Source organism: Pelodiscus sinensis, chromosome 30, assembly GCF_052426305.1.
Source record: "Pelodiscus sinensis isolate ZL-2025 chromosome 30, ASM5242630v1, whole genome shotgun sequence".
NCBI lineage: Eukaryota > Metazoa > Chordata > Testudines > Trionychidae > Pelodiscus > Pelodiscus sinensis.
This window is the reverse complement of record NC_143081.1, coordinates 9358151-9378571: the sequence shown is the minus strand read 5'-3', so window position 1 is coordinate 9378571 and position 20421 is coordinate 9358151. Positions and strand designations below refer to the sequence as shown.

Here is a 20421-nt window from a genome sequence, read left to right as displayed (position 1 = left end):
AGTACTGGGTCCTGCCATGAGGACAGGGGACTGGGCTGATGACCTCTAGAGGTCCCTTCCAGTCCTAGTATTCTGTGATTCTATGAATTCCGGAAGGACTGGAGCCTGGGGGGGGGGGGGGGGGGGCAGGAGTCAGACAGCCACCTGCCTGGGGCTCTCAGCAGGTGCTCAGGGTTAGCTCCACAAAGGGAACTCTGCACCTCACTGCCTCCTAGTACGGATACATCGGACGCACCCAGAGATGCTCAAAGCCCGCACCCTGTAGGTACCGAAAACCCCTCGGTATCTCGCTGGTGGGAGCTGGGGCGTGAATGAGCATCCATTGGAACCCTGCGCCCTGGGTTGGGGAGGGGTCATTGACTGAAGCGGATCAAGAGGCGTCATGACCTTCCCCCCTGAGCCCCTGGATAAAGGGCTTTGTCGAGGTGCCGGCACCTTTTGAACCCCCTGCCACTCCTCTCTAGCCCTTCCGTGGCTCAGTCTTGTACCGCCCTTCCACCCAGAGTTGATTTCCCCCCTTGTCCGTGGCACCGAGCGAGTTAAGTCCTCCAGCCCTTCGATCCTCCTTTTAAAGCCTGAGCCCATGTCCATGCGCTAGGACATTGTGCAGCGGAACAGCAGAGAGAGATAACGGGGCTGGGATGTAACTTTGCCCACAATGCTGAAGGGAAGGGAAGAGGGACAGACAGACAGACAGATCATACAGCCGGTGTCATTCAGTGGGTTTGAATTGTCCCATCACACCGGGGCAAACTGACCATTCTCAGGGACGCTCCCTCCTTGAATCGTTCTCAGGAAGCCCCCTGCCCTTATATGGCCCAGCGCGACGCTGCGTCACACCCCACCTGGGTTCCCTCCATTCTATTGGCCCCGCCCTGGCTCATGCAAATGAGCTCCCCGGGGCTATTTGTAGCCTGTCCGTGGGCATCTCCCACCGCTCAGAGCCAGCGCTGGGCTGCAGCTTCCCCTCCCGCCTGGGGAACAAGACGGCAGCCTCAGCCATGACCCCCAGCCTAGCCAGCGCCCTCCTCCTACTGCTCCCCGCGGGTAAGGGCGGGACTGCGCTGTTGTGGGGCGCCGGGACCTTATGTCCCCTAGTCACTGCGGCTCCGGAATCACTGTCGTATTTCCACTTTATGTCCTTCCCCTCTGCAGGTGTCTGGTCCCAGATCACCCTGGTGGAGTCCGGTGGGGGAGTCAAGAAGCCCGGAGAGACCATCACCCTGACCTGCACCGTGTCCGGATTTTCAATCACTAGCTACGGGGTGCACTGGATCCGCCAGCCGGCGGAGAAGGGGCTGGAACTGGTCGCAGTTGTATGGGCGGATGGAAGCAATACCTACAGTGATGCTCTTAAAAGTCGCCTCAGCATCACCAGAGATACCTCCAAAGGCCAAGTGTCCCTGCAGCTGAGCAGCCTGCAGCCCGCGGACACCGCCCTGTATCGCTGCGCCAGTGACACACAGCGAAGCGAAACCTGTCAGAGCCCGCACAGAAACCAGCAGTGCGGAGAAGCAGCCTCCTGTGCGAGCCGCCGAGAGCACCAGCTGCCCCGTTTCCCCCGCAGCGTTCTCTCTGCTCGGCCAGTCCTGCACGTTCGGTGCCTCTCGCAGCCAGTGCCCGGCCCGTGTCCCGTCCGCCCCTCCTCGCCCAGCGTCCCCCAGTGACTCAGACACACCGAGGCCGAGAGCGGAACCCGGGAGCCCTGAGCGCCAGGGCTCGGCTCTGCCCACGGGCCGGGTGCTCGCTACATTGCTCGCTACACCTGGCCTGCACTAAGGAGGGAGGCGGGTTTTCAACAGTGCAGAGACACTGGGGACTGGGCCATTGGTCACACTGGGGGGCGGGGCTCTGGCTGTGACTCTCCATTGCCTTTATTCGGGATTGTTGCTCTCAAAGCTCCGGTGTATCTGCCTGGCTCAGGGCCCAGCCGGCCTGATGGGCCCATGAGTATGGCCCAGCTCAGAGACCCGTGAAAGTTCCTGGTCCCCTCCCAGCCAGACAAGGCATCGCCTCTGGGCCCCTCTTCTTCACACTGACACAAACAAGTCACGTGTCGCCACCCAGAAGGGGAAAGTCCTCGCCCTCTGCCTTGTGCAGGCTGGTTCAATCCAACCATCCCTATCCCCTCCCTGCCACCCTGCCCTGAGCCGTACGAGGGGTCTGGGTGTCCTTGCGTCTTCTCCAGCGGGTGCGGTTCCGCCAGGACCTTGTATCGGGGTGTTCTGGCCCCAGCGCCCAGTGTGACCAATAGCCCAGTCCCCAGTGTCCCCGCACTGTTGAAAACCCGCCTCCCTCCTTAGCGCACCTATGGGAGTTGGGCGCCTGGGTATTTCAGATAAGGCCCAGGCGCCTTGCTCCGGGCGACACAGGAAGTCTGGGCCAGAGCAGGGAATCGAGCCTGGACTTGCAGGGTAACAAGTGAGCGCCCTGCCCGCTGAGTGATCCTGGCTCGCTCCCTTCTGCATCTCTGCGGAGGTGAATTGGGCTCGTTCAGTGAGAAGGTTTTATGTGTCACAGGGAGGGGATATGCAAATAAGGGAGTGAGTTTCCTGTTTAAATCTGTCCCCCCTTCTGCCCAGACTGCACCCGCAAGAACAATCCGTAGCCCCCTGGGTCTGGGCAGTGACCAGTCAGTTCCCTGAGAACCTCCCCCTTCAGGACCAGGGACAATTAGACTTTGGGTCACAGCTGTTTTCCTTGCAGCAGCTTTGGAAGGTATATTGTGCCCCTGATGAAATGACAGAGCCAAAAGCCCAGACAATTATTGTTTTTTTTTAACGGTTCTTATCCCTTTATTCGCAGGTGCCCGGTCCCAGGAGCTGGTGGAGTCCGGAGGGGATGTGAAGAAGCCCGGAGACTCTCTGCGCCTCTCCTGCAAAGCCTCCGGCTTCACCTTCAGCAGCTACTGGATGAGCTGGGTCCGTCAGGCTCCCGGGAAGAGGCTGGAGTGGATCGGGGAAATACACCCAAGTTCATCTTCCATCAACTACGCCCAGGCCTTGAAGGGCCGCTTCACCATCTCCAGGGACAATCCCAACAACCTGCTGCACCTGCAAATGACCGGCCTGAAGCCCGAGGACACCGCCCGCTATTACTGTGCGAGATACACAGCGACACGAACCCTGCGGCTGCTCGTACACAAACCAGAGCTGCGGAACTTCCCGGGTCTGCCGCACGGGGGCAGCAGAGACGCGCATAGAACAGCCCTGCCCTGGGCGCGCTGAGCAAAGGCCAGGCAGGATACAACACTCTGATGTTGAGGATTAACTCTTTCATGTCCTGACTCCATTGCCTGGCCGAGCGCGGCAGCCTCTGCAAACGGCTCCTCTCAGTGAAGCTAAAGGGATCCCAGGGAGCGAAGCCAGGCGCGAGGGGCCCCGTCTCCCTCTGGTTGCACCTGCCGGACAGTGTTTCTTTCTGTCCCTGCACAGGGCAATGGGGCGGGTCCGTGCTGGACCGGGGATTCATTCCCAGCCTCCTGCCAGAGCCAGGGGTGTCCCCGTCCTCAGGGACCCTGTGAGCCCCGCCCCCAGTACAGCCCCCTCCCTGCTCATGTGGCCGGAGCTGCAGAGCTGAGACTCGCCCCAACTTGTGAATATTTATATTTCCAAAGGGGCAACCGCATCGATTGGTTCCGTCTTTCAAACACCACTCACTGGCAGCGGCGGGAGCAGCAGAGCAACACGCCCCGGCTCCATCTGCTCCTCTAGTGCTTCGTTGCGGCGAGGGGACAGGACCACACCGGCGGGAAACCTGCGGCCACGTGGCTTCCCCGCCGGTGACAGTGAGCGCCCGGGCGTGTGGCCAGGTGCATCCTCTCCTGCTGCGCCCCTTTGTCCCCCGCCCTGCTACTTTCCCTTAACCCCCCGCCCCTCGGGCAGCACTTGAGAGAGGGGCCTGGGCTCTGTCTATCGGGCGCTGAGCAGCTGAAGAACCGGGTCTGGCTGGACTGGAGAGTGTGGACCAAGGGCAGTCAGGGGCGTGGCCCATCCGGAAGGGCGGAGCCGCGTGTGCACGTATGCAGATGTGTGTGCGAGCGGAGCACTGTGGGAGTGGGAGCGGGCTGACGAGCGGGGCTCTAATTTGCAAGCGGGGCTCTGGGTGGGGTCTGGGGACAGGGGTGGGGCAGCTGGCAGCAGCGGGAAGCGGTGCCGGCGGGGTTGTTTGGAGGTGGAGGTGGGAGCCACCGTGATGTGAGAGTTCGGGGCGCTTGAGGGCTGGCGGGGGCTCTGGGACAAGAGTTTATACTTACCTGGCAGGGGAAATACCACGCTCAGGAAGGTGGTTTTCCCAGGGTGAGGCCCATCCATTGCACTGCGGGTGCCCTGACCCCTGCGATTTTCTCAAGTAGAGAAAACTCGACTGCACAATTTGTGGTAGTGGGGGACTGCGTGCGCGCTTTCCCCTGATATTGTTGTTGAAAAAAAAAAAGATAATTTGTTCCAGGAATACAGGATTAAATCGAGAGAAACAGTTCTTATCTATTCTGTACGCGTTGCAGATAAATACTGTGAGATAGATTTCCCCAAAAGCTAACCCTGTCAGAATCTGTAAAGCGGGGCGGTGTCTGATGCTGGGGGTTGTGTTTTCTCCGCTTTGAAACTTGCCCTCGAGATTCAGTTTATCATCCCCGTAAAGCATCATCAGTTTATTTCCTTGCTGGGTTGGGCTCGTTGCTTGTTTCTGTTCCTTTGTGTCTCTCTTGTCGGTAGGACAATGGTCTGACCGAAACCGCGTGGTTCTCCGACCCTCTGGGAAGTTCTGGTCCAAGCTGCAAGCTCCCCACCCCCACGCAGCTCTGGGCCTGGCTTGGATGTTGGCCACCCCCGAGTAACGCAAACATTTAGGAAAACGAAGGTCGAAAGAAACTGCCCGGGCCGCTGTCAGGGCGGGGAGTGATCTAACAAAGCGGCCCACTCCAGGGCCTCTCTGTCTCCTCATGGGTGTTCTGGTCTCCGAACTCAGCCGTGGGTTCAAATCCCGCTCCGGGCACCGCCTTTGCTTCCTGTGCGGGGAAGTAACCGCATGTCCATGTCCCCCTGTCATTGCAAGGACACGCGCTTAGGAATCTGCCGGTTCAGGGCACCTGTGGCAGAGGTTTTGTTTCCTCTCCAGCAGAGATTATTTACGTCCTCTCGTCCCATGGCCCCTCCCAACGCCCAGCCCGTGTCGCTCCCTCCGGCTCTGTGTGCGGGCGGGGTGGGGGGTGGGGGGCAGATGCTGCTGCACATTCTTCCCAGCACACACACGGCAAGTAGGAAATCGGCGACCCTGGTTGCTAATGTTGCAGAAGTGACCTTGTCTCTCTCCTAACCTGTCACGCGAATGTCCCTGACTCTGTTCAGCTGCCACTAACCCGAACTCTCCGACTTCTAAAGCCCCTCTGGGGAGCCGGTGGAGTGAACAGTTCAATGGTGCACAGGTGTGAACAGGGCATCCCCGCATAAATGACCCCACCCGGTCACGCACCCCTTTGTGGCTGTTCTCTCTCTAGTCATTTCCAATGCAGAGACACTTGCGGGAAATGGACTGTGGGTCTCTGCCAAGGAGTATGTATTATATAATTCACGAGCACTATCCGACCAGTTGGGAGTGGGACTGGAGACTTGCACTCAGCGTGGCCTGGTTTGTTGCTGCAGGTGGGTTGCAGGAGTTATGTTCAGATTCTGTGCTGGGCGGTGCTGGCGGAGCAGGGTCACATTCCAGGGAATGCCGAGAACGAGGGAGGTTTGGTGTCTATTCATTTATTTCCTCCCAGATACTCGCAGAGACAAACGGGCTGGTGCATTCTGCGCACCCCCCACAACTCACAAATGCTGCATCGCCTCCCTGTAAACGCCATTCCCGAGAACGCTCCCTCGGTCACCCGCTGGCCAGGTGCGCTGGGATGGGAAAGGGGCGTTGGTCAGAGGCGGGTCCGATGGGAGCTGGCGGCGCAGCGCTGCGAACTGGCGGTCGGAGTCCGATGGGGTCGGTGCTGCCCTTGGCGTGAGACCCGCTCCCCGTGCGCGGCCATCCCCGCGCGTGTCCTGCGGAAGGGGCGGCCAGGGACGGTTCCGACAGTGGATCACCGCCCGGGCGCCTCCCCTCGGAAGCGTCCAGCCCCTGCGCGATGGGAAGCCCCAGGCAGGCGGAGCAAGGTCCTGCGCGGCGCTGGGGCAGCGATCCCTGGGGACAGCTGCTGTGTGTGTAAATGGCGCCCCCCTCTAGGGGGTGTTTCCCCTCCCCCACTGCAGGGCCGATCCGCACGCGCTGTCAGTCTCCGGGCGGCTGCGGAATGGCCCAGCGCCCTGCGATTTTCAGCTCCCATGTCCCGTGCCAGGCTGAGCACAAGGCATTGATGCCCCAGAGGCGACTGTTCTGCGCACGCGCAGTGGGGGCTGGTTTCCGTCCATGTCGAACTGCCTGGAAAATCTGGCGGGAATCACCCAGCAGCCCCCACGTGGTGTTGTGATTTCCAAGCATTTCAGCTGCAATGAGACAAAACAGCCTCTCCCACCCTCACCCCTCCCGCCTGGTGACGTCAGTCTCACATTTCCTCGCGCTCCCAGAGGCCTCTCCGGCCAGCTGAGGGTTCTGGGCGGCACAGAAGCGCTGAACCCCGCAAGCCCGCTGGGTCTGGCTGGGCTGCCGGGGCTCCGGAGGCAGCGGTGCTGGGGCACTTCGTACCCGGCTTCCCGCCACGGTACCGGGCCGCGCCCTAAGCTGGGAGCCCGTGGCCGGCCCGGGGTCACCGCGCCGGGGATTGTTTCATTATCTTTGCGCAGTGGCAATATCGTAACCGATGAGGTTAATCCGAGGTGCGATTATTGCTAATTGAAAACTTTGCCCAATACCCCGCTGTGACGACTTGAAATACAGTCGGCATCGGCAATTTTTGGTGGTCTCTGCGGAGGCTGGACAGCTTTGTTCAACAAAAGAAAAAAGTAGTGATTGTAATAATGTTGCTTATTGGCTATGTCACCGGACTTTACTTTAAGTTCGTTTTATGGTTTCTGCTGGCTTAATGTAGAGTTCTGTACTGAAAGCTCCAAAGCAGCCTTTCGTTTCTCGTGTTTTGTGGAAACTCAGGTTTTCCAGTGTGTTATAAACCGTTTCCTGTGACAAATGGTTTCTTGAATGTCTTTAATTTTATAATGGTTTATGCTCTTATTGCTACATCCAGGTTATTCCTAAAGACAATAAAAACCACCAGACTCAAAATAAATCCCTGGGGAGCCCCACTAGAGACCTTCCTCCAGTCTGACATTGTCCCATAAATAGCTACTTTCCCCAATCCTAAACAATTTAGCAGTTGCCATCACAGTCATGTCATGTCCTACAGTGACTTTTCCCAAACGTTGTCAAAATCAGTTTTTTAAAAGCTGCAGTTTGTTGCAGATGTGATTAGAAATTATATCTAAAAACACGCCCGATTTGAAACCTCTCTCCTTAAAGGTCCCTCATCGCGGGAACCGAACCCTGGGTCAGAGACAAAGGCCAGGTCGTCTCCACCAAGAGAGGCAAACGGAAGGAGGCTGTCAACAGAAAACTCCTCTTGCCCCCTAACTCCAGACACATGCAAGTGGTTTGTTCGGTAAATTGGTCTCTCACCAAAGCGAATGAAGCAAAGCCCCTTCCTCTAGGGCAGGGGTCTCCAAACTTTTCAGCCCGAGGGCCGCATTAACTATCAAACAGCAGTTCGGGGGCCGACTACACACTTGAGGTCCAAATAAAAAACAATCAAAACATGGATGTTGTTTTTAATTATGTATTTAATATTATTTTATTCAGTTATTATTTAATAACACATTCATACACTACACATGAACACCTGTATTAGTGTGAATGGTGAAATTGTTTCCTGGATGCCAAAATAGCAGACATTTCTGGCTTTAGATTTGTTGTCCCTAACATCAACAGTGACCTGAGATTATCATCGGACAAGTTTGTTCTCAAATTGTTCTTCACGTATTTCATTCTTGAAAATGTTTGTTCACACAGGTATGTTGTTCCAAAGATTGAAAGGTACCTTGATGCAAAAGTTTTGACATTAGGAAAGTCTTCCTTGGGCAAAAACTGGTAAAAACCCACCAGTCCTATTTTGAACTTGTCCCTAAGGAGGTCATTTGCTTGCAACTCAATGACTTCCAGCTGCAGTTCATCTGGGCAACTGGCCACATCTGCTTCAAATGGGTTTTGAAACAATCTCACTTCTTCTGCCTTTGAATCCAAAAAGGTCTCCACGGGCCGGATGAGAGGGCCTCGCGGGCGCATCCGGCCCCCAGGCCGTAGTTTGGAGACCCCTGCTCTAGGGCAATGAGTGAACTCCGGGCGGTTCGGTGATTGGCTCTTTTCCCGCAGGCTCTGTGTTGTGTCCAGAACCTCCACTCTCATTAGAACATAAAACCCCTCTGGCCGCAAGGATCGCAAAGACCCTTCATAAGAACCCGCAGGTTGAACCGCCCTGGTCTGGCAACCTCGGGACCTGCGTGCAGGTGCAGCGGGCTGCTGGGTCAGCTCTGGCCCCCGAGGGAGGGTGCGGGTGGAAGGAGCGGAGCTGGGAGTTGGCCTCCCCGAAAGGGAGTGGGGCTCCACCCACGCCCCACACGCCAATGCCTGCGGCTCGCCTGGGCAGTTTCAAGGGGTCCCGGCGGATTCGTCACAGCAGCTACCGGGCCAGTGGCCCGTCTGGGGCTCCTGGAGCCGGCCAATCCACAGTGTGTTTGTGCGCATGCTCCGTGCCTAGCGGCGCTCGTGTGTTTGCAGCCCCAGGCACGTTCTTACCAATGGCAGTGTGACGGCGCGTTGGGGGTTCCCCGTCTCCTGCACCCCGAAATGGCACAAACAGACTGCACCAGCCAGTGGAATTGAGGGTGGTTTATTGCTCCTCCAGCACAGCGCAGCACAGATGTAATCTGGTTACAGGAACTGGGCTAGGATGCCTCAGGCCCCCTTGAGATGGGGGAGACTGGGCCCCTAAACTCCAGCCCCTTCCCCTAGGCTCTCCTCCATGCCCTCCGACAGCCAGCAACCAACTCACTAACTTCCAGCCCTGCCCCCCAGCCAAGGCAGCATTCCACCTTCCTTTGTTCCTCTCCATGGGGGGTGCCTGGCCACTGGTTTGCATAGTGACTCATCCTGTTTTGCTGGGTCGTGGTACCCACGGCAGCCAGTGGGGGTTCCCCCAGAGCCAGCAGCATAGAAACCAGCCAGGTACCCCCACTACGTCACAGGCAGGTCTGGGGATTCCAATGAACCTGACTTGACTCTGGGTCCCACCCTGGGCCATGCAGGGGAGTGTGACTCCGCCCCCCGCACTCCGCTCCCTGCACAGCTGCGTCCCTCCCTTTATACCTGGCGAGGCAACCCGCCTGCAAATCCCTGCCCCGGCGGTTCCTGTGTAAATACGAACCCCGGTTCCAGGGGCCGCAGTCTCTGCCCAGACACAGACCAGCCTCCCTCATTGCTGGATACGGAGAATGGAGCCTCTGCTGCTTCTCCTTTGCCTGCTCGCCGCCCCCCGCTGTGAGTGTCTGTGGGAAAGGAGGGAAATGGGGTCCCGACCCGCAGATTCGTTCTGTGATTCATTCCTCCCTTTGTTTCCCTTTCCGCAGGTGTCCTCTCCCAGGTGCAGCTGGTCCAGACCGGCCCCGGGGCGGTGAAGCCGGGAGCGACCCTCAGTCTCACCTGCAAAGTCTCCGGTGTCTCTGTCAGCAGCTACTATTGGAGCTGGGCCCGGCAGCCCCCCGGGAAAGGGCTGGAGTGGATCGGGTTTATCCGAGATACAGCGAACGGGGGGACCACGGAGTATAACTCGGCTTTCAAACCTCGTGTCACCATCACCAGGGACACCTCGAAGGAGGAAGTTTATCTGCAGTTTGGTTCGCTGACAGCTGCGGACACCGCCACCTATTACTGCGCCAGACACACACAGTGACACGGAGCAACGCCGGGCCTGGCACAAAAAGGGGAAGCGGATTTCTAAACAGCCAAACAGCTCCCGCGCTCGGTGTCTGCGGGGACCGTGGATAGGAAAGACAGAGCGTTGCAACCCCCGGGTCTCCCCTGTAGCTCCCCTCTCCTCTCCGCCTTCCCTAAGGAATTCCCAACCCTCTGCTTCCTTATGCTGCGACCTGAAATGTGCCCCCAGGGAGACACGGGAGCTGGGGGAGGATTTGGGATAGCTCAGGCTTTGGACACGGGGCCAGGGATTGGGGGCAGGAGGGAGCACAACCCTCTCTCTGTTGGTACTGCCTGCTGCCCGTCCCCTCCCTGCCCGCCGCTGTCAAAAGCCAGGTGTGAGCAGCAATCAGCTGGTAGCAGGTAGATGCGGTGGCTGGAGGCGCCGAGTTGGGCCAGGAGGGCGGGGAGGGAGCTGACAATTGGAAGTACCCCTCTTCTTCCCCCCCGCCCTTCCTGCCTCTATCTCCTAGGTCACCGCCCGCTATTACTGCGCCGGGCACAGAGAGCAGAAAGCTGCTCAGCCCAGAACACAAACCGAGCTGCAGCGAGAGCCGCTCTGCCAGCGCCCGGCAGGGGGCAGCAGCGACTCGCGGTTCCAGGCTGTTCTGCCGGGTCAGCGCAGGGATCGGTGTGAAAGGGCAGGTCGGTGCTTTCGGTAACCGGGTTTGGTTCTTTAAAGGATTTAGGGTCAAACAAAGATTATTTATTTTTTCTATTTACTTTATAATCAATTTTCCATTTAAATCAATTCATTATTTTTGATTCTTTTAAGACAATATAATATACAAAGAAAAAGTAGAAAAACAGCACAGTTAAAAATAACAAGAAATAATAACTTCTCCTACTGATATACCCTCCTGAGTTACCTTTAAGAAATTTATGGAGTTAACTGTTATATAATACTCACGTTAAGAAAGATAGAAGCATTGCTTAGATTCAGGAGATATTCTTTTCTTTATGTTTTTCCTTTCTTTGGATTTTTCGTTGCAACTTACGACCGGTATTTGTTCCCCTTTCGGAGCTTATGTGCAGCAGCGAGATTCAGCGCCGGGGAGGGAGCCCTGGTTGATCAGACCTGGCTTTTTGGATTCGCAACCCGTCCGCTCGTGGTCTGTTTCAGCCCACCTTATATACCCTGTTTCGGTATTTTGGTACTCCTCCACTCGCCTGACAATTGCTGACGTTAGATTTTTGTTGTCTCATTCTGCCCTTACAAAAAACTTTCGTCTGCTCCATTTGGGGTAATCAGCACTTTGTTGCATACTGCTGTCTGAGTTACTTACTTCCCTAAAAGCGGGGTTATTGTTGGTCAACCAATCAAATTTTGTTTTTATTTTTATCTCCTGTATCTGAGAGTGCTGCCTTTCCTTTCCACTTACAATTAAACTGGTGCTCATTTGACATATTCTGGGTAGGCCTCAATACCTTCCTTTCACAAACTCGTATCTAATACTTTAAGGAGTACAGCTGTTTGACCTTTGTGTGATGGTACAGCCCACAGTATAAAAACGTTAGATTATTAATAAAATAGGAAGCTTATTCACTGCTTTAATGTGTACATCCTCACAGAACAAGACAATTTTGTCACCACCAGCATCTACACATATGGGGAGAACGACTCTGCCGCCTGAGTTTCTATATCAGCCTGTCGGGATTCCCCTCACTGGCTAGCAGCTACGTCTACACTGGCATGATTTTCTGAAAATGATTTTAACGGAAAAGTTTTCTGTTAAACGCATTTTCGGAAAAATCGCATCTAGATTGGCAGGATGCTTTTCCGCAAAAGCACTTTTTTCTGCAAAAAAGTTTTCAGACACAGTTTTCTGCAAAAAAGCCCCAATCGCCATTTTCGCGATCGGGACTTTTTGCGGAAAACAGTACTGTGCTGTCTACACTGGCCCTTTTGCACAAAAGTCTTTTGGAAAAAGACTTTTGCCTGAACGGGAGTAGCATCGTATTTCCGGAAAAGCACTGATGATTTTACATGAGATCGTCAGTGCTTTTCCAGAAATTCAAGCAGCCAGTGTAGACAGCTGGCAAGTTTTTCCAGAAAAGTGGCTGATTTTCCAGAAAAAGTGGCCAGTCTAGACACAGCCCCATACTGTAGGTCACCCACTGCCAAAGCCCAGCAACAAGCAAGGTACCTCCATACCACACTGGGTTATAGAGGAGACAGCACGCCCCCACTACGTCACAAGTTGTCACTGTGTCAACTCCATGACCGACTGTAGGGGGTCGAGATCTCACGGCTACACGTGGCATGGAGTAGCTAGTTCGGATTAGGCTTCTAATCCGAACTAGCTGTACTCCTCGTGGAGCCTAATCCGAACTAGCTACTCCGTGCCGTGTGTAGCCGCGCGGCATGGGGTTCGAACTAGCTGGCATTTAAAAATGGTGCTGGCCAGCTTCATGCAAATGAAGTTCGAACTAGCGGGGTAGTGTAGACATACCCTCAGTGTGTGTGAAACTGATTGTTTTTTCTTAAGTGGAGTACCTAGAAACATTCTAAAATAGTAACAACTGGGCTATGTCTAGACTTGCAAGTTTTTCTGCAAAATCATTTGATTTTGCGGAAAAACTTGTCAGCTGTCTACACTGGCCACTTGAATTTCCGGAAAAGCACTGATGATCTCATGTAAGATTATCAGTGCTTTTCCGGAAATAGTATGCTGCTCCCGTTCGGGCAAAAGTCTTTTTCCAAAAGACTTTTGCGCAAAAGGGCCAGTGTAGACAGCAAAGTACTGTTTTCTTCAAAAAAGCCCTGATCGCAAAAATGGCGATTGGGACTTTTTTGCGGAAAAGCGCGTCTAAATTGGCCACAGACGCTTTTCCGCAAAAAGTGCTTTTGCGGAAAAGCATCCTGCCAAACTAGACGCGCTTTTCCGAAATTGCTTTTAATGGAAAACTTTTCTGTTAAAATCATTTTCAGAAAATCATGCCAGTGTAGACGTAGCCCTGAAGTAATTCATTTCAAGAGTGACTTTGATGGAAGAAGAGTTTTGTGAGTTTTGTTTGTTTTTACTTTTGCTTTCACAAAAGTAAATTAATTTTTGTTTCATCCTCACATATTGTTTTCAGTTGCAAGGTCACTGAACACCTTCATTCACACCGCTACCCTCACACACACTCATTTGCTACAACTCCTAGGCTGTGTCTAGACTAGCCATTTTTCCGGAAAATCAGCTGCTTTTCCAGAAAACTTGCCAGCTGTCTACACTGGCCACTTGAATTTCCACAAAAGCACTGACTTCCTACTGTAAGAAATTAGTGCTTTTTGCAGAAATACTATTTGTGCAAAAGTCCCGAAAGTTTTCCGCAAAAAAGCTCCGATCGTGAAAATGGCGATCGGGGCTTTTTTGCGCATAAGCATGTCTAGATTGGCCACGGACGCTTTTCCGCAAAAAGTGCTTTTGCGGAAAAGTGTCCGTGACAATCTAGATGCTCTTTTCCGAAAATGCTTTTAATGGAAAACTTTTCCGTAAAAAGCATTTCTGGAAAATCATGCCAGTCTAGATGTAGCCCTACAGTCTCTAGTGTGTTTAAGAATGCAATCAATAGAAGTGCTTGAAAATGGATAAAGAATTGGCGACTCTTGAAAGGAAATATTTTCCAGTGTGTTTTCAGAGCAGCCTTCCAAACTTTGATGGGGGAAAAATATTGAAAAAAATCAAAATTCGAAATTCAAAAAAGCTGAATTAATTACCCAAATCTGTTTTAAAATTACAGAGTAGGATTTTCAAAGATTCCTATGGGATTTGAGCATCTGAATTCCATAGGAGGTTTGTACCTAAGTTCTTTAGGTTTTTTTTTTAAATGTCATCCATAAAGAAGATGACCATTTTTCTATTCAATGTGTTTACATAGCTCAACAGATCCTAGGAGACTTTTTGCATTTGTAATTTCCCACTGGTATTGGCAGAGCTCAGATGAAATCATCCCACTTTCAAAACTTTATTTATAGAATAGATGCAGGCAAAGTTTATTTCCCAGATGGGCAAAGGCAACACGCTCGGTAGAGCCAGTCTGAAAAGGTGAGATCGGTATAACTATCCACACCTATTCCTACGCTTTGATGTTCCATGGCTCACAATTTCACAAACAAGAAGGGACCGTTTTGATCTCCTAGGCTGAAATACTGTGTGACACTGCCCAAGAACTTCACAGAAAAAACTTGGTAAATTGTTAATTATCTTTATTGTTAAAATGTGCATCTTATGTCCAGTGTGAATTTGTCTTCTTTCAGCACCCGTTCATTGGGACATGTTTGAGTGTCTCTGTTAGATTGAAGAGTCCATTTGCTCCTCATGTAGGTACCACAGGCGTGCAGCCAAGTCATCTCTGAAACGTATCTGTGTTACGGTGAATGGATTGAGTTCCTGGGTGTCTATCCCTAGAAGGCAGATGTAAGTGGGAATTTGGCTGGTTGCTGTGTTGATGTTGTAGCTCTATGAAAGGGATAAAGAAGAATTTAGCAAGGAATACAGAATGATGGAGAGAAAAAAAAGCAGTTAAATTCAATCCAAATGGATTATTGAAGAACGGGTGGAGAGAAGACTTTGTGGGGAAAAGATTTCTGATAGCTGAAAACTGCTTAATCTAGCAGAAATTAGTGTCTAGTTAGACGCATTGAAACAAGAGGTAAGGTGTGTGTTTTAAAGGATGAAGGCTGTTAGGGTTGGGATTAGGGAGGTGGTAAATATGCCATCGCGTGAAATCTTTAAATTGAATCTAGATACCTTTCCTAAAGATATCCTCTATTTCAAATTCAAGTTGTGGGTTGACTGGTAAAATTGTAATACAATTGTATGGTTTATGTGATGCTGAGAGCAGATTAGATCTTTCTTTGGCAACTGTTTTCGGGGTGGTGAAATGAGAGGCAATCCGAGAGGGTTAGATGTAAGGCACTGACATTTTAAAATATGGTATATTTCTGATACAATGAAAATACATATTTTAGAATAAATTTGGGGTCATTAAAAGCTTCAAAGTTTCTGAGCTCACACGTAGTACTTGTATTAAACAGGCTTCTTGTTGTCACTGATAAAATATTTTATTCTTTATATCTACCATGGTGGGATTGTGAACAGATTTTCATGTCAGGGTTCCCCGCTTGAAATGCTAAAAAATATTGTTCTGTGTCTTGCACATGAGGGGCAATGGGGACCATCTGCATTTGAAAGTGCTTTGTGTGAGATATTCTAGGAGAAGTCTTATGGAAAATTGAGGTTGAAAAAAAAATCTCAAGATCCCTGGTGAATAATCAGCAGAACAGGAGCTTCCAGTTTGGTGCTGCTGTATCGCCCAGAGGCAGAATTGAACCTGGGCATGAGGCTCTACTGCTTGAATAAAAAGCCAGCTGGCTCCCTGCTCAGGCTGCAGAGCAAACTCTAGCAAATTCTCTCTCACTCACTTTAGGTGGTGTCAGTGCCACTAGATGGGACAGTGAACCACACCCAGCAGGTGCAGGGGTCACCCTGTGACCCAAGAGGCTGACATAACTCCTGGCTGTAAAATCAGGGGAATAGTTACTAGGCGAAGAGGTGTCATTTCTCCCCTGTATTTGCCACATGCTGAAATCCCATGTCCCATTTTGAAGTACCCAGCTGAAAGAAGCTACTGAGAAACAGAGGCACATTCATAACGAGCCACGAGAACAGTTGAAGCTCTGGAAAGTTTCCTTACAGTAACAGTTTCCGTATGCTCTTCTTAGCAAAGAGAGGCTGGCTGGGTAACTTGAGCACAGCCTGTAGGTATCTACTTGGGGAAGACAGAGCTGGGTCCAGCAGACAGAAATGTCATGTATTGAAATGGCTGGAAGTGGAAGCAAGAAAAAGAGAGACGGCATCAAAGGTTCCCAGTTTTGATAGTGAGGGGAGTGAGCCATCTGAAGAACCCGCCCAGTGTTGTGGGGGATTCTCCTTCTCTGGTCAGGTTTAAATAAAAGGTGGATGGTTTTCTGGGGCAGAGGTGGGCAAGTACTGTCCTGTGGCTGGGTTCGATCTCAGAGGATTAAGCCTTGGCAGGCCCCGTCACCACATCTACCTGCACTTCTTCAGGTACAGCGAACACTGCATCCATTGGCCACTGCGAGCTGCGATCACCAGGACCAGGGGAGGTGCAGGTAAATATGGTGGCAGCAGCCCAGCAGGGGCTAACCCTGGTGAAACGGTCCGGTTTTACTGCCCACCCCTGCAGTACATGATTATGATTTCACTGATCATCCATAATTGCACAATTCTGATGTTTTTCTTCTCCCCGCATTTGAAACTCTTTCCTAGCCCCTCATGTTTTAGTACCCGCTCGGGACCTTTTCCATACTTAATAGAGATTTTTTGGGACAGGACAACCACATCTGCTTGCAATATTCAAGGTGGAGCTGTACCATGGATTTATACTGTGGCATCATGGTATTCACGGCCTTGTTAGTGATCCTTTTGTCCTGTGGTTCCATTTATTTTAGATCCAAGAGAAACCAGCACAGCAGCCCAGGAAGATTTAAGCACTTTCTTATTTATTGCAAGCTCTAAGCAATTAATGCAGTTGTTTAAGTTTTACAGCCTTAAAACCAATGACTGTGCACTTTAAACCTTCAGTACTCTAAATTCTAAAACAATACAGCCCAAAGCGATAAAAAGTAAGTAATAGAAGATTATTATAATACAATAATTAAGCCTAGTTCGCTTACACTTCATCCATATACCACCTACAGAACCAGGCAGGAGGTAGTGGTCCCTTTGAACAGCAGGCATGGTGAGGGGTCCATTATTTCTAGTTACATCCAAAGCAAGACCTGTGGGTCCATCCTGCTTATTTCCTCCCATTGATTCTTCTTACTAAGCCCAATTTATAGCAAAGCGAGACTTGGTGGTTCTAGTCATATCTACCCATCAACTGCATATCGTGTACGATACCTATTATGCCAATATTTAGGAAACATTCTCCTGTGCCAAACTATTGCAAAAGTGCTCAATGAATAGTTTTTCGGCTGGCTCTGGAATTTTTCTTATAAAAAATTGTATGTACTAGAACCAGGTTGTTAATTGCCCTGGTCTCGCCGTCCTGACGCTCTCCTGTCAGCCGATGGTCAGAGCAGTGTGTGTGTGTGTGTGCTGAGAAAAGGTTTAACGTCTGTGACTTTACTGCTAGGACCGGGGTCCCATCGCAGAGGGCAGCCAACAGGCTGACAGGCGCCCCTGTTTATAGGAAGAGCTTATTACACCTCAGATTTTAGCTGCTAGGAAACAGGATCCTTTCGCAGCGGGCAGTCTAGGGAAGACTGAGAGATACCTCAACGGTTCTGTCACCTGGGAGTGACATGATCCAAACGCCCAAGCTCTCCCTATACCTATCCCTTATGACCGGCTGAAGTTCTTTTAAATTGTGCTTGGTTCTGTTACAGCAACTGAAGGAGTCAGGTTAAAACTTAAACAGTTACAGGCTTATTAAAAATAACTTATAAAAAGCATATGGTTACAATGGCTATTGCTCTCTTTCTTAACTGTTAGCAAATACAGATCTTAAAAATGGTTACAAAGAAAATAAAGATAGAAAATAGAAATAATGGTACCAAGTGACAGATTAATCTTTAAAGAGCTCGAAGTCTATGTGTACACTTATGACAAAGGACCACATCCAGGTACAATTTTTACCCCTTTCTGTGCCTCTCGACTCCAGTGGGTCAAGCTAGGGCCGGTCCCTCAATTCGTAGGAAAGACGAATACGAGGTGGGCGTCCCCGTGGAACCTCGGGAGGTCAAACACCTAACCCAACCAGCAGCTAGATGGTAGATTGACACTCAGGCTGTGTCTACACTGGGCCACTTATTCCGGAAAAGCGGCCGCTTTTCCGGAATAACTTGCCAGCTGTCTACACTGGCCGCTTGCTTTTCCGGAAAAGCAATGACGATCTACTGTAAAATTGTCAGTGTTTTTCCGGAAAAACTATGCTGCTCCATTTCGGGCAAAAGTCCTTTTCCGGAAAAACTGTTCTGGAAAAGGGCCGGTGTAGACAGCACAGTAGTGTTTTCCGCAAAAAAGCCCCGATCGCGAAAATGACGATCAGGGCTTTTTTCCGGAAAAGCACGTCTACATTGGCCACGGATGCTTTTCCGGAAAAAGGGCTTTTCCGGAAAAGCATCCTGCTAATGTAGACGTGCTTTTTCCGGAAATACTTATAATGGAAAACTGTTCCGTTTTAAGCATTTCCGGAAGAAGGTGCCAGTGTAGACATAGCCTCAGAGTAAATGTGCTGCTGGACCCATCTTTATACCCCTGGGGGCCCGTATCCTCTTTCTTATCTAAGATGCCAAATTGTACTGGTCCGTTTTGTGGCACCAGTTCTTACAAGCAAGTTTCAAGTTAATTTACACTTGCAAGAGAGATAACTAAATTGTAAGTTCTGGGCATTTTTTTACTGGGCGAGAGATTCCTCCCCCCGCGGACGGCTGTGTGTTCGTATCAATATGGGTTAAGTCAAGGGCACTCCTTGGCAGCCTCTTGGTCAGCAATTGGCATATATCTGTTTACAGCCATTCACGGTCACAGTAGCCTGGGCCTTCTGTTCAAGGCTCTTACTGTTCTGTGTGCCCTGCATGCTTCAGGCAAACAACAATGGATGTTACAGGGGGGTTCCTGTCTGGCTACATCTCCCCACCCCTGCCACTTTTTGACCTTATTTGCATGCACCAGAGCTGAGTCAGACCTCGGCTTTGCTTTGTGAGAGATCCAAGGACCGGATGAGGCCTGGCACTGGAGACATTGTTGCTCTGCTCAAGGAAGGGCTCCCCTACATGTGCCCTGCTTCTTTCCATCTAAAGGAGGAGAACCAGGGCCCAGCCAAAGGGAAGCTCCTCACCCGGCCCTTACAAGTCCCAGGCCTGTTTGCTTGGTTGGTTTCTCTGCTAGAGCTCCATGTCAAATATTCCCTGCTGGCCCAGCTCCCCAGTGGAACGGCACCTCCCTTGTTTGGCTCTTAGCCAGCAGGCAGTGGCGGGAGTGACTGTCTGGACCAACGTGTCACATCTGTCAGGGTGTCTGTACCCCCTGTCTCAACCCAGCACCCTAGGGTTTGAATGTCCAGTGCCATCTCTCAAGACCCTCCCCAGGGTGCAGAAACACTGGATTTTTCACCTGCGCTCTGCTCAGATATCGAACCTGTCCCTGAGGCCAAGAGATGGTAATTCCCTTCCCCAGCCTCCATTCCCTACTATGCTGCTGTGGAGGACCAGTAGAAGGAGGCGATGAAGACAAGGCTGCCATGTTTGCAATGAATGTTAGTTATTGCTCACAGTGACCCTCTTTCTGTTCCTCAGACACACCCCATGGCAAGCCAGGAACAAGGAAACCAAACGTCTGTCACAGAATTCATCCTCCTGGGATTTGGGGATCTTCCTGGTCTGCAGGTTCCTCTCTTCCTGCTCTTCCTCGTGATCTACCTGGTGACCATGGCCGGGAACATCCTTGTTGTGGTTTTGGTTGTGGCTGATCGACACCTCCACACCCCCATGTACTTCTTCCTGGGCAACTTGTCCTGCTTGGAGATCTGCTACAGCTCCACCCTCCTGCCCCAGCTGCTGGCCGGGCTCCTCACTGGGGACTGGACAATTTCCTTCACTGGGTGTCTCACCCAATATTATTTCTTTGGTGCTCTGGCAGGCTCAGAATGCCTCCTCCTATTGGGGATGTCCTACGACCGGTATCTAGCCATCTGCAACCCGCTGCATTACACAGCTCGGATGAGTAGCAGGTCTTGCCTCCAGCTTGCCGGAGGATCGTGGATAGGTGGCTTGCTTGGCTGTAGTATAACCACAGTGTCAATATCCCTGTTAAACTTCTGTGGCCCCAACGGTATCGACCATTTCCTTTGTGACTTGATTCCCCTTGTAAAACTCTCCTGCAATGACCCTCTGCTGATGGACATGTTGGCAATCGCAGTCAGCTTGATTTTCTTACTGGTCCCCTTCCTGCTCACCTTGACGTCCTACATCTGCATTCTCAGCACCATCCTCAACATCCACTCCACCACCGGGAGGCAAAAGGCCTTTTCCACCTGCTCTTCCCACCTCATCGTGGTGAGCATTTACTATGGAGCTCTCCTGATTGTCTACATGTTCCCGACCACCGACCTCCTGAGGAACTTCAAGAAAGTTCTTTCGGTCTCCTACACTGTCCTGACGCCCCTGGTCAATCCACTCATCTATGCGCTGAGAAACAGGGAGGTCCAGGAGGCCCTGTGCAAAGCTTGCAGGGAATTAAGAACATAAGAACATCCACACTGGGTCAGACCAAATATCCATCTAGCCCAGTATCCTGTCTGCCAACAGTGGCCAATACCAGATGCCCCAGAGGGAGGGTACACAAGAGGTAATCCTCACTGATCCCACTCCTTTCACCCATTTCCAGACAAACAGAGGCTAGGGACACCATTCCTACACATCCTGGCTAATAGCCATTCATGGACCTAACCTCCAAGAAC

The 20421-nt window shown here is 51.7% G+C and overlaps 1 protein-coding gene and 2 non-coding genes across 3 annotated transcripts; all 3 read left to right on the top strand.

Annotated features, from left to right (window-relative positions):
* The first annotated feature begins 4247 nt into the window (after positions 1–4247).
* LOC149521166 (U1 spliceosomal RNA) lies at positions 4248–4411 on the top strand. The gene has a single exon (XR_016348123.1). It is a non-coding gene; the product is annotated as a U1 spliceosomal RNA (small nuclear RNA).
* Positions 4412–6758: 2347 nt separating this feature from the next.
* LOC149521165 (U4 spliceosomal RNA) lies at positions 6759–6899 on the top strand. The gene has a single exon (XR_016348143.1). It is a non-coding gene; the product is annotated as a U4 spliceosomal RNA (small nuclear RNA).
* A 12368-nt stretch (positions 6900–19267) lies between these two features.
* On the top strand, positions 19268–20209 carry LOC142821067 (olfactory receptor 10A7-like). Its single transcript, XM_075911854.2, has one exon. The coding sequence runs from the start codon at positions 19268–19270 to the stop codon at positions 20207–20209; it is 942 nt and encodes a 313-aa protein (XP_075767969.2).
* Positions 20210–20421: the final 212 nt, after the last annotated feature.

What these genes read in the sequence shown, in the direction of transcription:
- LOC142821067 (XM_075911854.2), top strand. Translation starts at nt 19,268, where the DNA reads ATGGCAAGCCAGGAACAAGGAAACCAAACGTCTGTCACAGAATTCATC.